Source organism: Vidua macroura, chromosome 12 (genome assembly GCF_024509145.1).
Source record: "Vidua macroura isolate BioBank_ID:100142 chromosome 12, ASM2450914v1, whole genome shotgun sequence".
Lineage (NCBI taxonomy): Eukaryota > Metazoa > Chordata > Aves > Passeriformes > Viduidae > Vidua > Vidua macroura.
This window is the reverse complement of record NC_071582.1, coordinates 9,156,798-9,182,214: the sequence shown is the minus strand read 5'-3', so window position 1 is coordinate 9,182,214 and position 25,417 is coordinate 9,156,798. Positions and strand designations below refer to the sequence as shown.

The 25,417-nt window shown below is 39.1% G+C and overlaps 1 protein-coding gene across 5 annotated transcripts in view; it reads right to left on the bottom strand.

The window, feature by feature from the left end:
* NEDD4 (NEDD4 E3 ubiquitin protein ligase) overlaps positions 1-23,631 on the bottom strand; it is a 51,254-nt gene extending 27,623 nt beyond the window's left edge. For 4 of the 5 annotated variants that reach the window (XM_053988562.1, XM_053988564.1, XM_053988563.1 and 1 more), the window contains exon 1: positions 4,201-5,706. In XM_053988562.1, the coding sequence (XP_053844537.1) occupies positions 4,201-5,706 (1,506 nt within the window). Of the gene's footprint in view, positions 1-4,200; positions 5,707-10,487; positions 10,542-10,992; positions 11,032-12,146; positions 12,226-13,697; positions 13,772-23,586 lie in introns of those variants that run through there. The other variant, XM_053988566.1, reaches the window with a different exon arrangement.
* Between the last annotated feature and the right edge of the window lie 1,786 nt (positions 23,632-25,417).

Genomic DNA, 25,417 nt, shown 5'->3' with positions numbered 1-25,417 from the left:
ATTCTGAAAGTTACATGTGGCTTATAGTTGCCAAATACAACCTGCAAAACCTGAAAAACTTCAGGGATCGAGTTACTACCAAATAATGTTATTTGATCACTTCCTTTGCATCACTTTCCAAATGCATCCATGTAGCAGGCTGTAAGATCTATTCCATCCTTTGTGTGCCATCTTTTTCTTCCCCTGAAGAAGGACTGCTAATCAAAAGCTGAAGCGTGAAGACATAGAGAAGAAGTTGTAACTAAACTCTGTGTTTAAGCAAGATGAAGAAATTAGTACCAACTACTAAAGCACTACAGGTCACTGCCACTTAAAGCATAGAAGCAGGAAATTACCTACAACTAATTATAAATTGTTCATTATTGTGATTAACACACTTTCCACTGTCTTCCCTTCAATGCATGATGTATATGTCAGCTTCTAAAATTTGTCTGAGACACAACACACGTGCTCTTATGTGACTGAAGTCTAACATAAGCACCCCCACAATAGCTCAGGAAGATAGCACCTTCCTTTCAAGCCCAACTCTTCCTGACTGAACTGACAGACCATGACACAGCAATGCACCACATGGTCCTGTAATGTGATCCTCCCAGATATGCAATACTGAACAATATTAAAGTTAGATTATGAGGTTACCATAGCACAGTAGCATGAAGTGATACCAATTTGTGCTTTGCCTTGTATTGCCTCCATAATCTTCTGCTTTTGCTGCTCCTTTTCCACCTCACTTCCTTGCACAGATCTGGGACACTGATACACATGCAGCCCTTTGCTCCATGTGCAAAGCTGGAGCTGAGCCACAGCTGTCCTTCCCTTCTCTTGGCGCTTCTCCCTGACTGGATCACTGTTTTCTGGGAGGGAGTTATGCTATGACAGAAGCTCTACTCCTAAGGAGAATGCAAGAGAGAAGACGACCTCAGACTATCCAGCATTGACTTGTGCTGCAGCATTTATCAAGGGAATCACAATGTTCCACACACAGCTTCTGGTCCCCTCAGCATGTTCAGATCAGCTGGGAAGTTATTAAAGAGAGAAATCCTCACACACAGCCCCCTCAAAATACTGTTTTACTAAATTTAAATTTACTACAGCAAGATTCAAACAGCATCTTTTATGAGGGCAAAGTTCCAGAGTTCGGTGAAAAAAAGCTCTAGAGTTCCAACTAAAAGGATTCCCTTACATGAATCTGAGAGTAAAAAAAACAATTTGGTTCTTTTACACCATCTCTGAAGTTTGGGGTTTTTTTTTGCTTCAAAACATGTCATTTCAATAACTAGAGACAAAACTCAAGCAAAATTACTTGTAAGGCCTTTAACACAATTTAGTCCCTCAATTGTATAAGAAATTATTTTAAAGGTATACAGCTGCTGAAATAGATTTGCAAATGCATTTACAATATTCACATTATCCAACAGAGAGTGATACTGATGGAGAAGGAATAGCTAATGTCAACAGGGATGTCAACATGATATTATACTTGTGGAAGAGATTAAGAGAACTTTTAATTTTTTAGAAGTTTGTTTATTTCTACAAGAACTGGAACTGTATTCACTGTTTCTGCCTTTCTCCGTACCTCTTGGACTTTATGTATGTATGATGACAAGTAACCTGTTCCCTTACGCACTCATACCCTCCCAATCCACACCTGTGATGTCAAAATGCTTTAGATGCAGATTTATTTCTACCCTAAGCAGACAGATGCACTAAAAAAAAAAAAACAACAAAAAAAAAAACAACCCAAAACAATTATGAAAAAGCCCAAAACATTAAAGCAGAAATACATAGTCAAGGACACCCTTCAATGCTGTAACCATGGGCCTCTTTCTTTCTCCTGCTTCACATAAATGAAATTCCAATATCTACTAGAGAACCTATTCAGTAAGTTTCCAGTAAAGACCAGCAGTCACACACTGGCCACCACCACTGCCCATTTTGTAACTTAATTAAAAATAATCCAAAGCCAGTTGTCATAGAAATGGTGTTGATTTTTTTTTTAAGCCAGCCTTTAACAAGCTGTTGATTATGGAAAGCAGGAAATGTGATCCGAGGTGGCTGAAGGCTGGTAGCAAGGCACAGAAGAAAAGAATGCATAGACCTTTTGCTGCTTCAGCCTCTGGAGTCTCTGACCACAGCACTGATTTGATTTCATGGCTGCCCTGTACAGATAGCTGACATTACTAAATGCTACTCCAGTATCAACTTGTTAAATTTGAACCCAGACTCAGCATATCAATATACTAGGCCAGACTAACTGGAGTCTAGAGAAATATTTTGGGAGTTGTTTATTTTTAAATGAGTCACAATACACCATGATAATTAACTGGACTGTGTAATTAAATGATTGCCATAGAATCAGTTGTATTGGTCACAAAGACTAATAACAAATACAATGGTATTTATCAAATTTATTCCAGTAAATTACTGCATTGCTGTGAAGTCAACTATGGTTTTTGCTTGGTTTGGTGGAGGAAGCTTCTGCATTTTTTGACAACATGTTTTATAGAATATCTACCTATTTACTGGTTTTACATAAAAACTGAAAATAGCCCTTTGAGGACTGAGAAATTTCTGTACCTTATGTTTGTGTCAATCCATTGTCAACACTGTTCCTGGGAACTGAAACAAACTACTGCCAGTCCAGTGTCCTAGGAGGTTTGCTGGAAATGTTAGCTAACAGTCTAATCCCAAGCTTGGATTAAAATACAGACTATCTTTCATATCAGCTGCCATTAAACACATAGACCAGCAGTGCAAGTTGATGAGAAATGTAATTGAACTGCATGACTCAACATTTTTTTCACAATATACTTTCAAAATAACTGACACATTTTAATTAGTCTGGATCTCATCTGTTTGTGCTTATTGTGGATTTTACCCCCCACTTTACAGTGAGATTTTGGGAAGAAGAATCACCAAACAATACACACACACACACATATATATATATATATATAAAATGATTATCTGTGTTCCACTGTGAGTTTTATAAAGAAGCTTAAGTATAAATCATAATTTCCCAAGATGGAAAAGAGCATTTTTCTTTAAGCTCTAACCAAAACACACTAAAGAAGTCAGAAAGTGTAGAATCATCAAGCACTGCTCTAAGGGCAACAAAAGACTGCAAATTCCAGGCAAACACCTCCAAGGTATCTCACTAGTTTAGAAAGGGATTGTCATAATTATATGGTCTTTGGCAAAAAGCCCTTTACTTAAACAAGCATGTTAGTTATATGGTAGTAGTGTCAAATCAATGAGAATGAGTTCTTAAAACAATTTTAGTAACCATCAATTGTTGCACTTTTATCAGCATTCATAACTAAAAATATTCAGATAATTTAAGTCCTCACAATGTTATTTAAACAAGGCTTAAAATCCACCTTTCATGTGGCCTATATTTTACAACTGCCTTAAGAGTTAATAAGAGTAGACACCTCTGCAGTTTAGCTGGGCATGAATTTCATTACAAAAAATATATATATTTAATATAAGCCTTCTAGACCCAAGTACTATAATTTGAACAGCAATGTTGTTGGAAGAGGTATTAAATTACTCAGTACTGCTCAGGCTGAAATAGTACTTGGAAGGAGGAAAAAAAAGTGCGAGAGGAAACTGAAAATTCCTGTGGTTCAGGGTGTATACAGAAACAAATGGTATTTACAGTTTCTCTGCTCAAAAACGACTTATCTTTAATTCTACATGCAACAAACTGCTTTGTAAAATAAAGCCCATCTGAAATAAAACTAAAAGATCATCATTACCTATTTTAAAAGATCATAGCATTACCTATTTTATATGCAAACAACTTCAATAACTACTATTAATTTACTGAAAAGTTAGGTGTTTATAACTACAAAATTTAATCTGAAGTTTAAATTGCTCCCATGTTTCGATAACTAGACAAGAAAATCCCTGAGTTCAAGTAAAGAGCAAACTACTGTTTAAAATCTATTAAATACACTTATTTCCCAGTAACACCTATTCACTTATGCTATTGTATGTCCCATATTCTAAGAAACTAATCTAAAACCCAAATGTTCCAGATAATTAAAAAATTAACTTCCTACTGCTGACAATTTGACATCATTAGGAAACTCTGAAATCGCTGTGCTTAAATCTTGGTTGCAAACTTTTACTACTTTCCAGCTAAATTTCAACTGTAAAATACCATCACATGTTTCTATAAACCACAACACTCACCTTATGGGGCCTCCACAAAGTGCTAGAGATTTCCCTTTTAGAGGTTCCATGTCTTTTCCTACCACCAGTTGTTTTTCCTTCATTCCCAGCTTTGAACTGTATGTGCAACTGAGACGTCCTTGCACTATGACACTTGTATTTAAGGCTGGGTAAGCAGCAAGAAACTTTTTGACGTGATCCTTCCAAGGAAACACTTCTTTGCAAAATATGGGGAGTTTTGCTCATCTGTGCATTCGGTCTTCCTAGTTCATTTATATTAATCTGATATTCTGAATCTGTTTTTGAGGGCAGACATGCAGATGTGCTACGTTCCAGTTTTAAATGAGGGTATTTTGTACCAGCATTCATATTTAACTCTGGACTGCAAGAGCCATTAACCATTTCACTGCTTGATGCAAATGCTCTTTGTGTAAGATGAACTGAAACACATGAGATGCCATCAGGTACTTCTTCACAAGTTGCCTGCTGAGGACCATTCAAAATTTGACTTTTGTCCTGTATTGATGCATTCAAATAAAGCGGTCGAATGTCTCTGACCTCACCAGAAGAGCAAACTGTTTTAGACAGTTTAAGTCCATTGACTGCTGTTGAAAGGAATCCCTTGGAAATGGTCTGATCATCTTTTTGTGGTAGCTCACTAGGAGAAATAATTAATTTATGCGATGTTTGATAGGTGCCTCTGTGTGGTAGTTGACCTGAGCTTACTGGAGAAGCTGGAGGAGTACTGGAAGGACTCCTAGGAAAAATAACCAGTGATGAACAACGTCGCAATGGAATTTTAGTTTTCTTTCTCACTGACAAAGCATCTTGGTCAATAGTAGTATTACTTCTATACAGCGTTTCCTGAGATGAGTTGCTCCTGGAGGGATTACATTTGTTTGCAGTGCTTCTACATGAAGAGTCGCCATGTGCAACACTACTACAGAAAGTACTGTCACTTGTCCAAAGAGCGCCACTGTCACTGATGATACTGTTAGTATATGAACCTCCATCACTTGTGGTACTTGCACATGATCCATAGTCACTGCCAGCACTGCTGAACGAGCCACTGTCACTTGCTGCAATGCTGCTGAGGCTGCCTCTGCCCAGAGCAGCACTGCTCAGAAGGCTGTCATTAGATCGATGGTCAGACACAGCTCCAGCACCACAGCTTCCTTCGCTATCAATACCAATGAATGAAGTGTCTTCACCAGCAGCCACGGCATCACCAAACCTAGAACATCCACTCTGCTTCCTAGACTGCAAGGAAATGTGCAATGAACTGCTCTTTTTTATTTGCAGTGAAGAAACAGTTGTACTTTTCTCTTGATTAATTACTTGCTGCACTACAGGTGCATAAGCAGCTTGTCTAGGAATCAGTTTCACTTGTGTAAAGCTAGGTGCAGAACTCTGTGATTTTTTGAAGTACAGACAATTATTACTATCCAAAAAATCTTCAGAGGTTTCTGATAATGGGTCTGTGTTGCTTCTTTGGGTAGCAAAATGCAATCTTAACCGTCGTGCCATTTGTTCTCATTTCCATGCATGTTAGCAAATGAAACCCACAAAGATCCTTCAGCAGAAAGGCTACAGGCAGCTGCACAGAACGCAGAGCTGGTACACTGCAACAGTAAAAGCCCATAAAAGTTGCAGTCTTTGTCCTAATTTCTACAAGATACTAGCATTTTAAAAGAAAGTACCTCTTGAAATAAGTCAGCCATTCCTTGAACTGTAGTTTCTGGACCGTCGTTGATTGCTTGCAGTCAGAAAGCCTTCATTTAAAAAGCACTTATGTTCCAAGGAGCTCAGCTGCGACACACTGACAAACACTGCTGACCTTGTTCCAATTACACCTTCTGGAATTTGCATAAATGAGTACTATAATAGGCTTCCAGAACTTCCAAGTTCCAAACAGCAACGCCTGCTGCGGCTGCACGAGCTGAGTCAATGTGTCCGTACTTTCCTCAGCAGCGTATGACTACTAATATTTTTACCCATAGGTTTAGAATTACAGGAAGTTGGTAGGAATGAATTCCCATATAATTGAGTATCAAGTCCAGGATTGAATTTCCAAATAGTAACCATGCTAGCAAACTGCTGAGGTCTGAATTATGCATAAACTAGTGAAATAAGCCTCCTCTCCCTTAAGAAAATGTTTTTCTGCACTCTTTAAATAAAACTTGAAAGCAATCTGGCATTATCTTGCAATCCACATGCTGCTAAGCAATCACACTTTCTAAAGCTTTGCACATAGTAGAACCCTCTGTGCTTATTAATTCATAATTTTAAATTAGGTGCAACTGAAAAGGAGCCAAAAAAAAGTTTTTATGGTTAATAATTTGGCATTTGTTTTTATTTCTAGTTTGACCTTTTATAACTACAGCTGTTAAAGGTAGAAAGAAACAAAATTATTCTTACAAATCAAACTACCTCATCTTATTTGTTGGAAGCCTAGAGTAAGGACACATTCATTACAGTTCAATGTAATTTGCAGATTTGTGACCAGCTACACAAATTTTAGAACACTAAGTACACACAGAAAAAAGCGTTACCAAACAGAATTACAGAAGAAAGCTATTCTGTGTAATTATAGACAAACTGCCTCACAGATTCATAACTATTTTTTTTTTAATTTTTATTTTTTCCAAATATAATGGTCAGCATTTCAAGAAGTTAATATACGGTCAATTCTTCCAAGAGTAAAGGGATTGAGAATTCCTACAAAATGTTTCACTGGCTCATCTAAGCTGTAAAGGTGCTTTGCTGGCACCTAGTGGGACTTTTGATAAAAGACAATCTTGAATCTTGCCGTTAAGTGGGATTTCTGTGGTGGGGTTTGTTTTGAAAAACACCAACATTTGGCTATGAATGTACTTTTGAATACATAATCCATATATGATGCAGTACTGAATGCTACTGCTCTAACATGAAATTACTTAGTGCTGCTGAAAGAGTACAAACAGAAGAGAACACTAGGCCATTTATACTTTTATAGGTCATACTACTAGGAGTTTTTTCTGCTTCATATTTACTTAACCTTTACTGTATTTTAAGCTAGAAGGCAGTAAAATTAACATTTATACCTCCTTCCCAAAAAAGAGCCAAGAATCAAATTCACAGTACCTTGTTTGCAAGCAACAAACTTGTTTTCTAATTATACTCCAGGGCTTACTTAACCTCCATTACCTGAATTCCATCATTAGAATGCAGCAATAAATGAATACTAGCTTATTCATAAAAAGCCAACAAATACAACACTTCATTTATTTCATTATAACCAACAGGACTTCTTCTAAAGTTATATGTTGGTGGGGACTGGGATGGGGAGAGAAGAGGAAAGGAAAATACCATGAAAGGTTCTTCTGGTCAGTTTCAAAAAGTTACATTTGTACTTCAAGCAATACAGTAAAAATACCCATAAAACCGAACACAAACAAAAAAGATCAGCAAGTTATTTTAAGATACGTGAGCAAAAAGTAAAAAATGCATTTCTTAAGGCTTCTTCTCTCCCCAAGAACAAATATATCAGTGGCACAGTTTGTAAACATATTGGTGTGATGCAAAGTACAATCATTGGAGGTGCTGGATTCTTTCAGTAAAAGCATTACTTTCTGCCCCCATGGATGATCTGAAATGTTTTGTTCAATTTTACTAAAGAAATCCTAAGAAAACAAACTGACATAATTTGGTAACTCAAGGCTTAAGATTCCAGCAAAATTTCTCAACATGTCTCTCTACCTTAGCTATACCTGTATAGGTATTGCCAGACAACTACAGCTTTCTCAGGCAATTTAAAATGGCTTCCAAAGTGTTAAATTCAATGTTGCTGAATTAGAGTTGGCATAAAAATAAACTAAAAGTTAGTATTTTTTTAAATATACCAATAGTTCCATTCAAAGTGTAATATAATTGATTTCTTCAGTATCAGTAACAGATTTAGGCACTTAGTTTGCAATATACTTAAATTTTGTCAAGGTATTCTAAGACAGATAGCAAGAGGCATGGTCTCTTCACTGACTCATCTCCTAAGTGATCTCAATGTTCTTCTTGACATTTTACTAGTGTGTTTTTAAAGACAACCATAATTAAAGACTCCACAAACTGCTCAAGCCCTTTATTCTTTATTGCAAACCCTAGGGTTTGCAAATCAGAAGAACAAACCAGATTTAGCACTCCTTTACCAAATCCAAGACAAGTGATTTTTGAAAAGTCTTAAAGCTATTACAGGAAGATTTCAAAATTCTGACTACGGGCAATATAACCAATGCAGCAAGACCAAAGCAAAAATTAAGCTAAACTCTGAAGAAAGGTTTTGAGGTTGGTATTCAAGAACACAACATTTTTTTTAAAAACAAGCAGGTATTTCTGTCTTCCATTTATCCGTAAAGAGAATAAAAGTACTTTGGACATAATTTTGTAAAGAGGAAATTAGCCATTGGGAGGACACAAATGTATTCCAATTTTATCAGACTGCTCACATTTAAACAGTCATCCAAAAGGTAGATGAAAGAACACTGAAAATAACAGAATAAAATACTAAAATAACAGAAGATGAAACACCTTTTGATCATAGCTACTTAGCAAGGCACCTATGACTTTTTGATATATGAGGATGAATTAATAGAGGTGGAGGAGCTTGTCAATGCTAAATAACAATCATAGCTAAGGCAACAATTTGTCTTACTTAAAACAACCCAAGACATCTGGAATAAAAACAGTTTCTGAGAGCAAGCTGAGGAGAAATAGGGAGATGGCCTGTTCCATTCACCAAGTGAGATGGAAACAATGAAAAATACAGGGATTTTATTACAGAAGTATAGAGTGACTGATGAGGTCATGACACTTGGATCTCTAAATATAATCACACATGGGAAACAAAGCACCATTTCCCAGCTGATACCAACAAAATGTTTAACCAGTTCCTCTCCATAAGAAAACAGATCAAACAACTTATATATTTAGATTAGAGAAAGAATGTGAGGGAGTTCTATTGGAAAACACAAAGAAAACACTGGCCTTCTGCCCCCAAAAAATCAAGAATCCTACTTTCTAATCATGCCTCGTGGCTTCCAGGTGGTGGCAGCAATGCTCTAACGAGACATGAAATGGACAGAGTACTTCGACATTGTGAGGGATATGCTGTAGCCCATAATACTATGTCCAGATGAAAATCTAAGCATCCTGAAAAACCACATTTAACCTCCCATGTAAGGACAAGTGCTTGTGATTCCCTTTAACATGGCTTTTAAATAAATCAGAGACACTGTATTTGAAATACTTGAGACAAGTAATATCACCAGTTAAGTAGTAAATGGTCTGGGGACTGTGTAATGCCTATAACCAAGAAACAAGCCTCCTCCTCCTTAAATCTCATTATTCTAGGTAGTTTGTACTTATATTTACACACATTTTTACTCTTCCCAACGTCAGAAGAGCAGCACCTTGATAAAAGATACAATGGTTTACTGAACACATGCAGAAAGCTTCAGGAAGAAATGTTTTTCATGGTCAACACACTACTCAAACATAAAGCACTAAGAGATCCTTTCTTTGGAATGAAATTGTGTTTGGCATGCAAGAGCACTCAATCCCTCCCTTTAGTTCCAAACTCCTGCAGAAGGAAAAGGTATTTATTTCAGTGACAAGGAACATCAGTGAAACAGATGCAAGTGTCATGGCGGTACTGCTGCGAGCTTACTCACAATGCAACACAAAAACAAATACAGGTAATCAGACATCTGGACACAAAATGAGAGCTTGGGTCAGAGGAGGAATTTTGATTTCAGTGAGATAAAAGCACAAGCTATGTCTATCTCACCAGTGATAGCACAAGCTAGCCTTATCTCACCAGTGACCTGCCATTCAGAGTGACACCTATCTACGAGATTGCAATCCATGGCTCTCTTCTTGAGCTTTCCATGTATGCTTTCTTTCATGCTAGTCCTCACACAGTGAAGAAGCTTCTCACACCACATATCAATACTGCTTTGTTGGTAGGGAAAAATAAACATCAATGCAGAGCTTTCAATATCACCAAAGAATTTGGTCCCGTCATGTGAACAGCACTATGAAAGAATGATGCTTTCATGAATTAAAGCACATTTGAAGTTTACAGTAATAATGTAACTGCTTCAAAGCTTCAGGAGTGTGGTAATGTCAGATAAATAATCAGGTCTGCCTTTAGCTTTAGGTTTCATTATAGAAATTAAGGTTGTTTGGAGTGGGTTTTTTTATCAACATTGAATCCTGATGGACTTGCTTTCATTCAAGTCTTTAGTACACTGCAAAATGAACACAAAAAGACCTACCAAACGGTTTTCATCAAATACTTCAAAAAGGAGTCTGTGCTTCTGAGGATTAACCTATGAAAAAGAAGTATAGTGGTAATTAACATATGTACTGAATTCCAGCACTTTTCTTCAGCAAAATCTGTGTTTATGCAGGAGGAAAGAAATACCAAAGGTCTTTTTAACAGCAAATTTATACCTTGCTGCCATTTTGCTGTGCAATGTTTTTCTATTAGAACCAGTAAGCCATAACTAGTATGATCCCAAACTGTTTCTAAGTCTATGCACATGTTTAAACATTCACAGCAGAAAGAAGGCAACACCAAGACTGAAAATTCCACATTTGTCTCAGAGTTAACAAACGTATTTCTAAGGAAAGCAGTTTGAGAGCATTTCAGAACATTAATTGTAGAGTTATTTCTGAATTAGGGAAGAGTTCTGAAGTGGGAAGAGTAGTGAATAGTTTTCCCTAATGTAATGTATAATATATCCAACATGTAATAAGGCTATAAACAAAATCACTTACTCTAAATAAAAGTTCTTCATTCCATTTTGGGTTTAAGGACTATGTGTGGAGGAAAGGAAAAAAAAAAAAAAAAGAAGAGAGCATTAGTTATACTGATAATTCTGTACAAGTGTATATAATTTTTGATGTATTACACATTTTATTCCATGTAACAATCCACTTAAGAAAAAAGTACCTTTAACCTTGATATTGCTGGTAAAAGTCAAAGGAGTTTAATGTTGTGCAGAATGGACACAATTTATGCAGGTATTGTCAGATATTGCCTATGTCACGGATGCAGAGAAGGTGCATTAGACACTTAGAAATAGTTAATTTAGAGTATGTCCCTTCAGTAATAATCACTGCCTTCCTCTCAGTTCAACACCCACATTACTGACATGCAAACTCTTACCAAATGCCAAATCTCTAAGCAACATAAACTACACAGACCAGGCACAGATGGGCTAAACACAGCAATAACTCACTCAGCTAAGCTCATCTTTGAACTGTGATATTTTAAAAAATACTACAGATAGTTTAGCTACAAAGAAAGTTTAATATAACAATTATCAACATGGAAGGAAAAATGCATGAGTGATCTCATAACATAATCACAGCCATTATCCAGAACAATTTGGAAGAGTGCTTTCCCTCTCATATATACAGTTCTTCATTTTCAGTTAAACTAAATTAGCAGTACTAACTTTTTCCTGTATGTATTCTAGAAAATCAAGTAGTATCATGATTCAGGTGAGTGGTGCAATTTGATGCTTAAACAGAATAAACTGTGTTTGTGTTTTTAACATAAGAAGATAAAAAGTTGTACAACAAGAAAGATTCTTGTATCATTAAAGATCTCAGAAAAATCAGAACAATGCAGTACTTCCATTAATGATGTAGTTTTGAATCAGTACTTATCTTATATTCTTCAATTTTTTCACTGCTTTTCAATAAAATTTTTGAAGAGAAAATACCACAATAATGCCATAAACAGAGAAACTGAGCAGACCATAGAACACTCCTTTCCACACATCCATTCACTCAAAATACATGAATTCTCGTATTTCCTGTAGCTTTAACTTTTCCTCTGCAGTCTGTTTTAAAAAAAAACCCACAACACAATACCAGAAACCCCAAACAAACCCCACCACACCCACACAGATAAGATGACTAACCTTTCTAATAGTTTTTGTCTGAATACTGGTAAGGGCTCCATTCACTGGATCATACAATGTCACTTTCACATATGGGTCACTGGTAGGGAAAAAAACAAAACAAGTAGTATGCTGCTCTATGCCCTTTTTGGTCACCATTATCAGCAGTCAAGTTTTAGAAGGCTTAAATTAATAGCAGTTATGTAACCAGGGGCTACAATTACTTTACAAATACCACAGACGTTTGTAATTACAAGCATTTCCTACACAGTTTTAGAGATAAAAGTAATATAAACACTACTAGTGATAATGATCATATTAGCTATGCTATTCTGTTTATCAGTACAATTTGACTCTGCCCTCTTTCACAGTTATTTCAGGAGAACAGATTCAATAAATCCTCTCACATTTCAACAAGACATGCATGAAAAAATCTTCCAAGTATTAAGTATCTTAACACTTCAGAACACCTGGAATTTGAGGTACTTCCTCAAACATACAACAGTTTTACTAAATGTTCTAACATTTTGACAGAGTCTGAGTTTAACCTGAATTTTTCTGTTAATGAAGATGTCCTAATATTGCTGCTTAAAATGTCCTACTGCCTTTTCCCTTCCTGTGGTACTAAAACCCAACACATTACATGAATATCTACAATGAACAATCAAAGCACTCAATTCATCAGAGTAGGTGACCAAGACTGTCTGCCATACAGTAAAAGAGCATATGGTTTTCACATATTTAAATTATGATGAGAAAAGCTGATCTATTTTTGCTTTAAGTAAAAAAAAAAAAATTGTACGTGAACAAAAAATTTAAGGGAGACTGTCTAGCTTTAGGGGAAATATAAATTTCACAGAATTTCTTCTATTGCTAAACTGATGTCACGTACAGCAATTTTGTGCTAAAATAACAACATTCCTGCACATATGCCAAAGCAGCTGAAAGCAGAACTTGCACTAAACCAATCAATACTTTTCTAGACCCTTTGTACAAAGGCCAGAAGCAAAAGTGGCTTTAGCACAAAATGCATTCTGCCACTTGCTAACTCTACAAGATCCTAAAAGCATTTCAATTACCAACTCACAAGTCTGATCATTCCTTTGCTAAATGTGAGGCCACTGTTCCACTGCACATAATTGGAGCTGAAACAGTCTTATAGTCACCAGTGTTTAGTACTGTGCTCATTCCAAGTCTTTCAAGCACAGATGAGAACTTTGACTATAACTAAACTCCAGTTATTTTAACTGTAGTTATTTTAGCTGCAGCCTACCTGAATTGAAATACAGACATGGATTTATCCTCTATGGCAGAACTATTTTATCACTCAGAGAATAAAACATTCCTCTACTTTGTTTTGCCAACACTTAAGATCTGTCCAAGTCACTCTTGGACAAGAAAGCAGCTATCTTCATGTCTATATAGTCTCTAATAATTTTATGAAGTTGCCAGTTGAAAGAGTTCAGATTTTTTTTTTTCAAGAGGCACAGAAGAATTTACTGAGAACTAAAGAGCTGTAGAAAGAAAATAAAGAAGCAGCTGTCCCTTAATACATTAACAACATATTCTTACCTGGCTCCTAAGATATCCTTCTTGGCCAGGCCAATTCCAGCTATAACCTTCACTCTGACAATTCGTGTGTTCTCCTTAAAAAAAAAGTAACATATTCAAGATGCATTCAGATTTCTTTTCCAGGTCTACTTTCAATTAATAAAGTGGAAATAAATTATGGGCATAATTTTGAATTCACACTAAAATTACAGACTAAATGACGCAGTTATTTTGTCTAACAGAAATAGCTCTATCAGTAACACTCAGAGGGAAATAAACTCTGACAATATTTATTTCCTGGGCAGAATGAAAAGGGTGTCAAATTTATCAAAATAGATTAATAAAGCAGTAATAAACTCTGGAAAGAAATGCAAGAATAAAAAATTCTTGCATCTATTTTTCATAAACAGCACAGAGAGGTCATACTTAAAGTATCAGGATTACTTATATGACCTGCCAGCAGGGTATGAATTTTTTAAGAAACAAAAAAATATTTTATTTACACATTATACAAATTAGCTTCACAGGAATGACAAGTAATTGCATTTCTGTTAATTAACACAGCAGCACAATCCTACACAGCTCATATGATAAGGTACTGAATTCAAGGGGAAAAAAAAAAAAATCCCTACAGCTGTGACCATATCAGAGGAGGAAGACAAATGATCATTGTCTCTCTGCAAGAAAGCAAAAAGCTTTCCAGATGAAGGGCTGTTTGTAGGAGATGGTGGGCCAGAGGAAAGCTGATCCAATCTAGGTTCAGGAGTTAAACAGATACAAGAGCAATGCATGAGGCAGTAGATGTTCTCCCTGGGGCCTTCCTGAATTCCACATTGAAAGTGCTTTCTAAAGGAGACTCCTAGCAAGCACTAAGAATGTTTTATCATTGGTCTCCTATATAACTACAGGACTAGATTCCCTAACCAACCCCAACTGGAATGGTTCTTAAAGCTAATGGAGAGAACTGCATCTTAATATGAGGCAGGAACTACTGGCTAAAAACATAAAACTGAGAACAGACTACTAAATAAAAAAGTAAGCAAGTTTCTCCCATCCTCTACAGTTAGAGGTGATTGCCTGGGAACTGAGATGAACATCTACAATGTCCAGCCACTGACAAAACAATCAATTGTTCAAGTCAATTCCAGCCAAGCCAAAAGTCTATCTTCAGCCTTCACCTCAAAGGAAATTGTCTCTTACCAGAAACTCTAAGAGTTCAGAAAAAGAAGACCAGCAGACAACCCCTCCCAGCACTGACCACTTGAAAGTGGCCTAAGCTTTCAAAATCCTTAGTCATAATCAGGCTTTTAAGGTACATAACATTATCATGTGTTTTATGACAACAGAACTGACTGGATTTAAGAAAATATAAATAAAAAATTATGTTGGCATCAAATGTTAACGTTTTTATATACAACAAATATCCTAACATATCCACCCATCTTACATTCTAAAACAATGTCCAATTTATCTCCTACCAATTACCTAGCTTCAGTGACATTGAACATCAGTGAGTGTCTGTGATGATTCAAGAGTCCCATGTGTGCATTTCACCTCTCCCTGAGCATGTCTGCACTGCACCCAGAGCACCCTGACCCCCCTTCCAACAGGAGGATGGTCCTCAGTCACAGCCCAAGGGACCTAACTGACAGTCAGCTGGACAAACAACCCCACCTTTTCCTTCTCAGAAAAAGATCAAGAGCTGATGCTGATGTAGGACACACAGCCCCAAAAGACAAATGGGTTTTCTTGTCTCTGCATTCAGTTGCTTAGACCACAAGATTTCCTCCATTATTCAAGCATGAGAAAAGCAAAGACAATTAGATGCTTTTGGGCACAGGCATCCCAGAGTCAGGCTTAATAGTGCATCAATGTAGTCCACACAGGGGAGATCCCAGAATAGGATCCATGCTCCTGAAATTTTAAAGTTGGCTTAATCACATGGTTGGTTTACTTGTATCATAATAGAAATATGAAAGCTATTTTACAGAAAGACAAATTGCTTTGCACATAGCCTCAGGAAACTAGAAGACACAAACCCAATGCTGGCATGCTGAAGGTTGATTTAAACATGCCTTGCTGAAAGAAAGGTTATTATTTATTTGGGGTCAGTGCCAAACTAGGACAGCTACAGCATTTTAGTTAGAGGAGCAGAACAACTAACCAAACCACCATGAAGGTATGAAAAGGTATGTCCCGTAGCAATATCTTTCTAGATTAACAGAAACAGTTTAAAAAAATCCCTGGATTGTTCACAACAATCTTCCCAACAGATCTCCTTTTTCACTTTCACTTTTTCAACTAACCACTCTCACTGCCAAAAGCCACCACATCCTTTTTCGGTTTTTTTAAACTGATAGGTGCCACTAAAGAGTCCACTTCTTCCTTTCCCAAGCTATGGCGACTAGAAACTCCAGGAAATCACCCATGCTAACATGCAAGGGCAATACATAATCACAGCCTACAAGGTTCCCCATACTCTAGTCAGGCCAGTGTGCAACGAACATCAGGGGAAATTCAGACAGCTCGATCCAAACACAGGCAGAAGGGCCTGACACTGGAAGGAGCCATTATGCCGTGACCCCGCACATCCTGAAGAGGCAAAGCCTGCCGGCAGGATACCGGGCAGCGCTGTGACCGTACGACCTTTCCTCCTCACTCACTGATGGCAGAATTACTGAGCAACTGCTGCCACAGCTCAAAAAAGCTGCCACAAACACACTGATCCCAGAAAGCAGTGAACAGCCAAAGAGCTCCAGGACCTTTTGAAGCTCATTTCATGCAGACAAAAATTAGGCCATGCAAGCTCTGCACAGAGACAAAGCATCGGATACTTGATTCTGGCACCCACCGAGAACAGATTCAAAATCAAAATTTCATGGTTTGAAAGGCAATTTCGAATCTCATCCTCTTCATTCACCTTTGCTCAGGAGATCCTTATTTGCCTCCTTCATGGCCACATACAAGAAATTGTGGATCAGTAACTCCTGTAGATCCACAGGCAGCTACAACATGAGTGTTTTTGTAGTTCAAAAAATACACAGGCTGCAGCCTGAACCTTTTACTCTCCCATGTTGACTACAGACACTCTCAAGCTTGCCTTGCTACTCTCTTACACCACTGCCCTGCTTCAAGTGGTTCTGGTGGCAGAGGAGGGGACAGGCACCTAGCCAGTAAACAGGAACACACCAGCAATGTGTAGCAGCACTGCAGTTTATCTAAGAGACTGTTCTCTCAGCCCAATTTATCTTCTCAAGGGTCTCTTCCTGGAAATGTTCTGACAAGCTTCTGCAGTCCTGACATTAACCTGAATGGGTCAATCTGAATTTACTGTCTGTACAGCTGAAGAAACTGAGCATTCTCTGCTGCTTTGCACACACAGGGAGTGGTACAGGTTTAGTGCCCAGCTGCTCTGTAACACAGACATGCACACAACAGACCGTCAAAGGCAGCAGCTCTGGGCACAGACTTGTACAGGGATTGTTTGTACAGATGGAACAAGGACGTTCAGCTTCTTTTGACAGCTTCTGACTGCCAGCCATTCCAGAGGCTGGAGGCAAAAAAACAAACAAACAAAAAGAATACAATAATGTTAAAACTGAACTGTTAAGCTGTTCCCTCTGAGAATGTAAGTAACCCAATATGAATCAGGTAAAAACAGCGAATGGAAACAGAAGAAATATTGTTAAAACTACTGAATCTGCCAGGGAGTGGCTGCACACAGTCTGTATCAGTTAGGCTGCTCCCAACAAATTCAAGCTTCAGTTGTTTTTAGGGGTTATATAGTATTTTAAAGCTATGGGGTAGGGGAATAAGGCTAAGACATACTACAGAGACTAAACTATCCAAAACATCTTGGTTTGATTAAGTGAGACAAAACATCCTTTTCCGAGCTGAGTCAGCAAGACAGTTATCTTATTATCTACTTCCAGGTTTTATAATTACTTTATTGTTAATTATATTCGTATATTCTAAAGTACATGTTCAAGACGCTAGTCAAAATAGCTGGGACTACCGAACCACACCATTTTCACCACCTCTAATAATTAATCTATTTACTAACAGATACTGTGTAACAAGGGATGAAATAGAAGGTTTCTGAGCCAGTATGTTGACAATCAGTAACTTAAAGCTTTAAAGGCAATGCTTTCCAGCTTGTGATTCTTTGAACAGATAATAAAACAGAAATCTTTTTTATGTATGCCTTAAAGTAGTTGCAAAATGTACTCAGAGTAGCAAAGCAAGTGTCAAACTAATAAAGTGGCACTTGCAGAAGGAAAGAGCTTCATTTCCACAAAAATCACTATGAAACTACCTATGTTCAATGAATATACATTAAGATGAGACATTCTTGAACTGTTCATTTTGGACATGAAAACAGCACTCGGAAAGAAATTTCAACCTTATAAGCAGTTTAAAACTTGTTCACAACCTTGAGACTGGAACAGTCTTGCCTGGCTTACAGTTGTTTGCAGTCAATAATTACACAGGACAGGTATTAACAAACTGTTCAGTCTCACCCCCATCCTTTCCAAGTTCACATGGTAGGAAAATAGCACCAAAGACAACTGAGAGAATGAGTCCTGACTTAGTGATAGAAGTCCAAGAGAGAGCAGAAGACAGAAGAAAAATATAAGCAGGAAGAAAGGGTGAGAAAAAAAGACACAGATCAAGAAATGGTGACATGTTGATGACTACAGCTAAAGCCAGGACAGTTCATTTAATGTAAAACATAAAATGGTAGTGTCTGCTGGACTACTAGATAGCTTTTTTTTGAGGAAGCCAATATAAAAATGACTGAGTAGTCTAACAGAGAACACTTGGTAGTAAACAATTCCTCTAGGCAATAACATCCTGTTATTCTTTTGTTCCTGTTAGATAGGTCAAGAATCAACTACCACCAAAGCTTATTACAACAATAACACAGTACAGCAGCATCAGCTTTAAAGATTCTGGCAATATCAGGAACTTTATATTAAGGCTTTCTTAATATTCATATCATGTCTGCATATAATACTCATTTGAAAGAAAGCATTTCCCACAGAATGGGGAGCCTTCCCATTAGTGGAAGCCACCCTTAGGTGGAGAGAAGTACTTCCTGCAATAATCAGACCTCTCAAGTGAGGCAGCCATACATGTTAGGTGGCATCCAAATAATAGCAAGTCCTTTTTAGCCTCATCACTTAATTTCACCAGCAGATGGAAAATGGGAAGGAGACTTCCCCATCTGACCATTACTTCACAACCCAGAGAACACTGTCCCCTCTACAGTGACCAACAGAGCTGAACCGTTTTTCTTTGAAGAAATTATTTCAAAACAAGAAAAGTTTTAGATTCACAAAGACTCCTATTACAAAACTACATTGATTGATCTTTTAAAAATAACGAAAGTCATCAAATTCCTTCTGCCAGTTACAGATCAGTCTTAGTAATTCACTATGTACCATGTGAACATTTTGTGCTCATAAATACAAAAGTCTCATCCATCAAGAAATGCTGGCTGTTACTACAGATTGTATTTAACAGCTGCATTTGACTACAGATTAAGGAAGATATTAAAGACAACAGAAGTCCACTAATGGAGTTACCAATTTGTCAACAGAACTTTAAAAAATCCAAACCCCCCCAAGCAATCACCGAACAATTTTTCACTATGTGCAACCCAGTATCCATAACAGTCCCATTCAGTGTTTATTAGTTCAGTGTAAATGAAAGCCTGTAAAAAAATAACACAAAACAAACAAATAGCTTCTGGAAACCACCCGATCTACACAAATTTGCACTGCTGTTCAAAAAAAATGCAAGCAAACTCCAAACAAAATCAGGAAACGTCTCAAGACTACAGGCCAGCAAGTTTCACTATTTCTACAAGAGTCTCAACTAATCCAGGTAGGTGCGATTCTAGGCCATTCTAGACCTAAACCAATTCTAGGTCATTCATGGCCTAGAATGGTAAAGTCCTTCACAGCCTAGAAAAAATTGAGAGCCTTTCTAAAAGCACAGAGACATGAACATCTATTTTTTTCTGTCTAAGTGCCTGTATAAGAACAGTCAGATATAGCAGACATCTCGTACAGAGGCACTGGGGAGACCACAGGCTTTGAACAGGAACTGAAGCACTGGGCTGCTCCAGCTCAGGCACAAAGGAGCCAAACAACATTACTGGTTTTGTCAGAGGCAATCCAAAAGATTAATCCATGCCAGTCTCTGAAGTCATGTTTGAAATGTTTCTATTCATCAGCATCACCTTCAAAAGACAGCAATATGAGAAGAGCTGTGGGGTAAGGTGTGCAGAAGTAGAGAAGACAAACCATGTATCCTAGACATTCAGTTCACCAACTACAAGCTACATAACCATAAACAACCTACTTTAGTACGTCCAACAACCTACCTTTAGTAGATCCTAAAGAACATAATATATCTAAAGCTTTCCAGAATGAAATATCATATGCCTATGAGAAATCTTAGGCAACCTGCAGTAAACAAGAATGCTTGCTCTACACAGGACAGCTCTCAAATGACTGAGAAAGCTGAAATGGCAAATGCATGCAAGTAGGAAGTGTATTTTTGCCTGTGAGAAGTTCCCATTTCTAGTTTAATCCCTGAAAGCAAACACACATAATAGATACAAAAGATCTAAAAAACCTATCTAACTTAGAATATTATCTGGACAATATAAAAAGAGCTAAACAAAATAAGAAGTCTTTGATTCAGGCTGGGAGTGTAGCAACCCTGACATACAGACATATGTACATTAAACTATGAAAGACATGTATATAGACAATCAGTGTTGTTTTATTGAATGCCATTCCAAAGCCCTACAGTGTAAGCAGGTATTATAATAGAAAACAGAAATAGATACCAGAAAACTCTCTGGAAATTATATTTTTAATTTTAATTATTAATAATTTAAATTATTTTTAACAGCAAATCACTGGAAAAAATTAATTCCTTCTGTAACCAAAGAAATAACAGTGCATTAGCTAATTCATCTTTCAGTCTTTGAAAGAGCATTCCATAATTACTATTAGAAAATACTGTATTTGGTGCTGTAGTCAATTGTCACAAAAATACAGTACATGGAAGTGAATACCTCATTAGAAAATGCTTGATCAAAGTGATTAATCTACAGAAATCCAAGTCTTAACAACTTGAAAGTTTTTCATGAGAAAGCCCCTCTCCCAAAACGCTGCTGTGCCAAAGAAAAGCAGCAGCAGCTGTCAGCCTGCTCCTGTGGGTGCGAACACCCTGCCCCTGCATTCACAGAAGATGTCCCCCGAGCACGGCAAGAGCAGGCAGGGCTCCCACAGCGCGGGCCACGCCTAAGGCTGCAGCAGGGAACGTTCCCCGATGGCTCCAAGGAACCTGCAGCAAAGAGCGCCGGGAGAGGAGCCCGACCTGCTGGGAAGAGGGAAGTACATTTCATCGCATTCCTTTCCCCTTGAAAAAAAGTTACTAGGACGACAAAAAGCAACATGTTGTTCTTATTTCCATAACATTTGAGATCTACTTTTCTACTCCTAAGACCTTGCTCTGAATACAGAACTATTGTTTTTTCCACGTTGACCTTACTAGTGCTCATTATTTCAATACTCAACTAAGCCATAAGTCCTGTGGGTGACAGGATACTTTTACAGAAGAAAAACTGCACCTGCTAGATTCAGGCACTGCAACTCAGATACCTACATACAGCATATACAAGAACCCACTGTATACACAATAACCTCAATTACACGTTCTTTTTTATCCCAGTTTCTTTTTGTGTCAGCAACATCATATTAGCAATCCTTTATTGAGTCCAAGTGATTAATACACCATTAACAAAGAAATCTGTCATAAATGTCTAACTTGAGTTGTGATGGAATCCACACTCTAATACTGCACTCAACAGCCTCAACAATTACACCAACTTCTCCTCACCTGCCTTCCTGAATGACAATATATTTATAATTATTATATTTACCATAGGATCATTTCCAAAAGCTGCAACAAGAGTTTTTTTTTCTTTTATTAGACAATTCTGATTTACACCCAAAGAAAATCCATCTTGCAGAACAGGCCCCAAGCAGCCCTGGGAAAGCAGCAGTGTGCAGACAAACTATGACAAGAGTGCAAAACAATGTGGGGGACAACAGAAGAGTCCTTGATGATACTTTCAATATGACTTGGATTTCTGACCATGTTTTTCTTTTCCTTCTGTGTACATCTTCCAGACTTAAACTCTGTGAAGACAGAAAAAGACTATCCAAGGAGGGAGAACGCTATTTTTCATTCTTGTACCCTAGGCAAGAGCAGCTAGCTTTCTTGTAATCATAAGATCATGTTTTGTCATTTGTGCATACAGAATCTCACATGAAAATTATGGAGATAACTGAGCAAGTTCTTTACATGCAAAACAGTATGTACTCACTGAATATTAAAGTCTCTGAGCATAAACAAATTGCACTTTTCACATATGTCACTTGAAAAAGTTTGGCTATGCTTTTGAATTACAGAAGACGATAGATCTAATGGATTTTTACATGCTTTTCCCCCCCCTTCACCCAGTAGTTCCAAAGGAACATATTTATGCTCAGAAAGATTGAGGGAAGATGAGAATTGTTAAATTTTAAGCAGATTTCAAAATATTTTCACCATAGCAATGGAGGCTACAAAGCAGCTAAACTAAACAAAGCTCAACAATGTTAAAATAGAGAGCCTAAGGCATGGAATCTTTTAGTACAACTACATAGCCTCAGAAAGTTACTAGCAGCTGAAAACAGGATCTTGCAATAGGAAGTGTTATGCAACCCTTGCAGTATGCAGCGCTAATTTTGTATTAGAAATTCTATGCAATTCAAATACTAAGATGAAGAATAAAAGTCATTCGAGAGCTTTTTAGTTACTTCTCCAGAAATAAAGCACAACTTGAGAAAGAGAGCTATGCTAACAAGAAAATTAACAGTGTTTTAGAGCTTTAACAAACCGAATTCCTATTATGGATGCAACAAGTATGCATTGACACAGAGATCATCACTGCCTGAACACAAAAAAGAGCTGATCAAAGACAATCTTGGTAAAATATCCTGTTGGCTCAAAGACAGCATTACTGACATTTCACACAGGTCACCAAACAGCTTTCAGAGATACTGCTTTTAGTCTTCCTGCATCTGCAATGTTTAAAAAACCCTGACTTTCCTTCTTCTCGATAAAGTTAACGATTCCATTATATTCTGCCCCACGCACAAGCCTCGGTTACAATGCAACAGCCACCCCCACCTGTCTGCTACTTACACCCAGTAACAGGTACATCAGCCTCAGCCACCTTCCGAAAGATCCACGTGCTCAGGAACTACGACCTGAGGACAGAGGCCACTGCAGGAGTCACTTTCAGTTACCCACGGGTTTATTGCAAAAACACTGACACGCAGACAGATTTTCACACTCCCGCTAATGGCAATGCTGGGATGAGCCCCATTGCTCAGGCACCGCTCTACCTTTTGTACCGCTCTAATCCACGCACCGCTCCTGTCACACTGCCCGTGACAAAGCCTGGAACAAAGACGCGATTCTCCGGTACCGGGAAGAAAGCGGGGGGAGAAGAAATCCCGCTTCACTCCGTCACGAGGAAGTTGCGAGCGCACGCGGATCCCTCCGTCCACAGAGGAGGCTCCAATGGGAGAAGACAGGAATGCCGGTGCTAGACGGCACGGCACGGCAGCTGCCACCTTACAGCGGGCCGGGGCGCAGGGCAGCCGGCACCGGGGCGCCGATCCTGCCGGAACGCCCCTCATCACCTCACCCCGCTCCCCCGCCCCACCGCAGCAGGTCCGCAGGGAATACCCGCCCCGCAGGGGGCTCAGCCCCGCGGAGAAGCCCGCGCCCGGCTCCGCGGAGAGGGCAGCGGGGGGCGGCCCGGGGCCTCGCTCACCTCCTCGCCCGGCAGCCCGAGCACCTCCGCAGGAGACGCCGCCATGGCCGCACGGCGCGCGCCCCCCGCCGCCGTGTTTACCTACGCCCCGCCCCGGGCCCGCCCCTGGGCCCGCCCGCTCATCTCCCCATCGTCTGATTGGCGCGCGGAGCCTCGGCCCCGCCCACCCGGGTGCCGGCGGCGCCTTCCGATTGGCTCCCGCTCCGCGCCCCGCCTGGAGACACGCGCCGCGCGGGCAGCCTGAGGGGGCGCGCGGCCGCCGCCCTCATCCCCACCGCCCCTCAGGGCGCCGCGGGAGCCGCGCCGTGCTCCGCCCTGCCCTCCTCGGCAGCCCTACCCAGGGCCGAGGCGGGATGACGCCGCCTTTCTAAATTTTTTCCTGCTAGTTTACGCTGTCGAATCTTTCTTTACAGAATCACAGAATCGATTATGTTGAGAAAGACCCCTAAGATCATCGGGTACAACCTACGACTGAACACCATCGTATCAACTAGACCATGGCACCAAGTGACCAGTCTTTTCTTAAACACCTCCAGGGACGGTGACTCTACCAACCTCCCTGGGCAGTATCTAATCACCCTTTTTATGAAGAAATTCTTCTTAATGTCTAACCTAAACTTCTCCTGATGCAGCTTGAGATTATTTTTGCACCTCTGAGAGCCAGGTCCAAGCTATGGAGCTCTTGCCTAACCCCTTGTACTCAGGGAACCTGAAATTGCAAAAATCTGGGGAAAACTGAGAGGAAAAAAAGGACTTTGCTCACCAGGATGAGGCAGTGCTGCCTTCCAGGGTGCTCTGAGGAGGAAGGAAGTCCCAGCTGTGTGAGGAGATGGTCTGACATAACATCCAAGCGAGGAGCATGCCAGAGAACAGAAAAAAATAAACTGTAAAAGCTATGTCTGAAATCAAAACAATTATGTTGTCAAGACTTTTCTTGAGAAAAAAAATCTGCTTGCCCCCCCATGCCCCATGCAAGCCTGTGAATCAATCCCCCAGGAATCCCCCCCTGACCACACACCTTTCCAGCAGGCAGAGGACAACAGCAAGAGCTGTGCTAAAAAAGCTGTAAATAGAGTGGTTTATTCTGAGCTTTGTAGCCATAAGCCTTTCTACAAGCCTAGGCCAAACTCCTCCAGGCACTGCACAGTCTGGGAGTACAGAGAACATACTGCCCTCTTAGGATGAACACGCTGAAAATCACGGGTCACTAACAACAAACAAATGTAGCAGCACCTGTACTGGCAAGGAACCAGGGTCTTTCATCACCTTTCAACTGATCCAACCTGGCCCCTCACGCCCTGGGTGACCTATTTCTGCCATTATAATCTGGTGAGAAACTCTCCCCTTTCCAAAACAAACACAGACCCAGGCTCAGCTCTTTGGACTGTCCCAAGCAGACCACAGAATCTGCAGGTAACACCTCCTCAGGAAGACTCAGGCAAAGCTGTGCCCATTAGCGCACACACACTCATGTTCTCCTTCCAGAGGCTAACCAGATGCTCCAAGGAAACACAGTCTCAGTATCAACATCAGTTTGTACATGTCCCAAAATCAGTGTAGGGTATTAGCTATGAAAATTCAGGTGAATATAAACAAAGTTGTATTTGAGCAAGTGGCTTCAAATGAATTGGTAGATTTACTTGGGGAAACTGTCTGTTATAAGTCCAACCAAGACAGTTTGGAAAATAAGACCCAGAAAAGTTTTTGGATATTTCAAAATAAACAGCCCTCTTCTGTTTTTGAATAGACCCTCTGGACACCCAAAGCTTCCAATTCCTTTGGCTCAGCTTTGCCTACATCAGTCTTCCAGCACAACTTTAGAGGTGTGTCC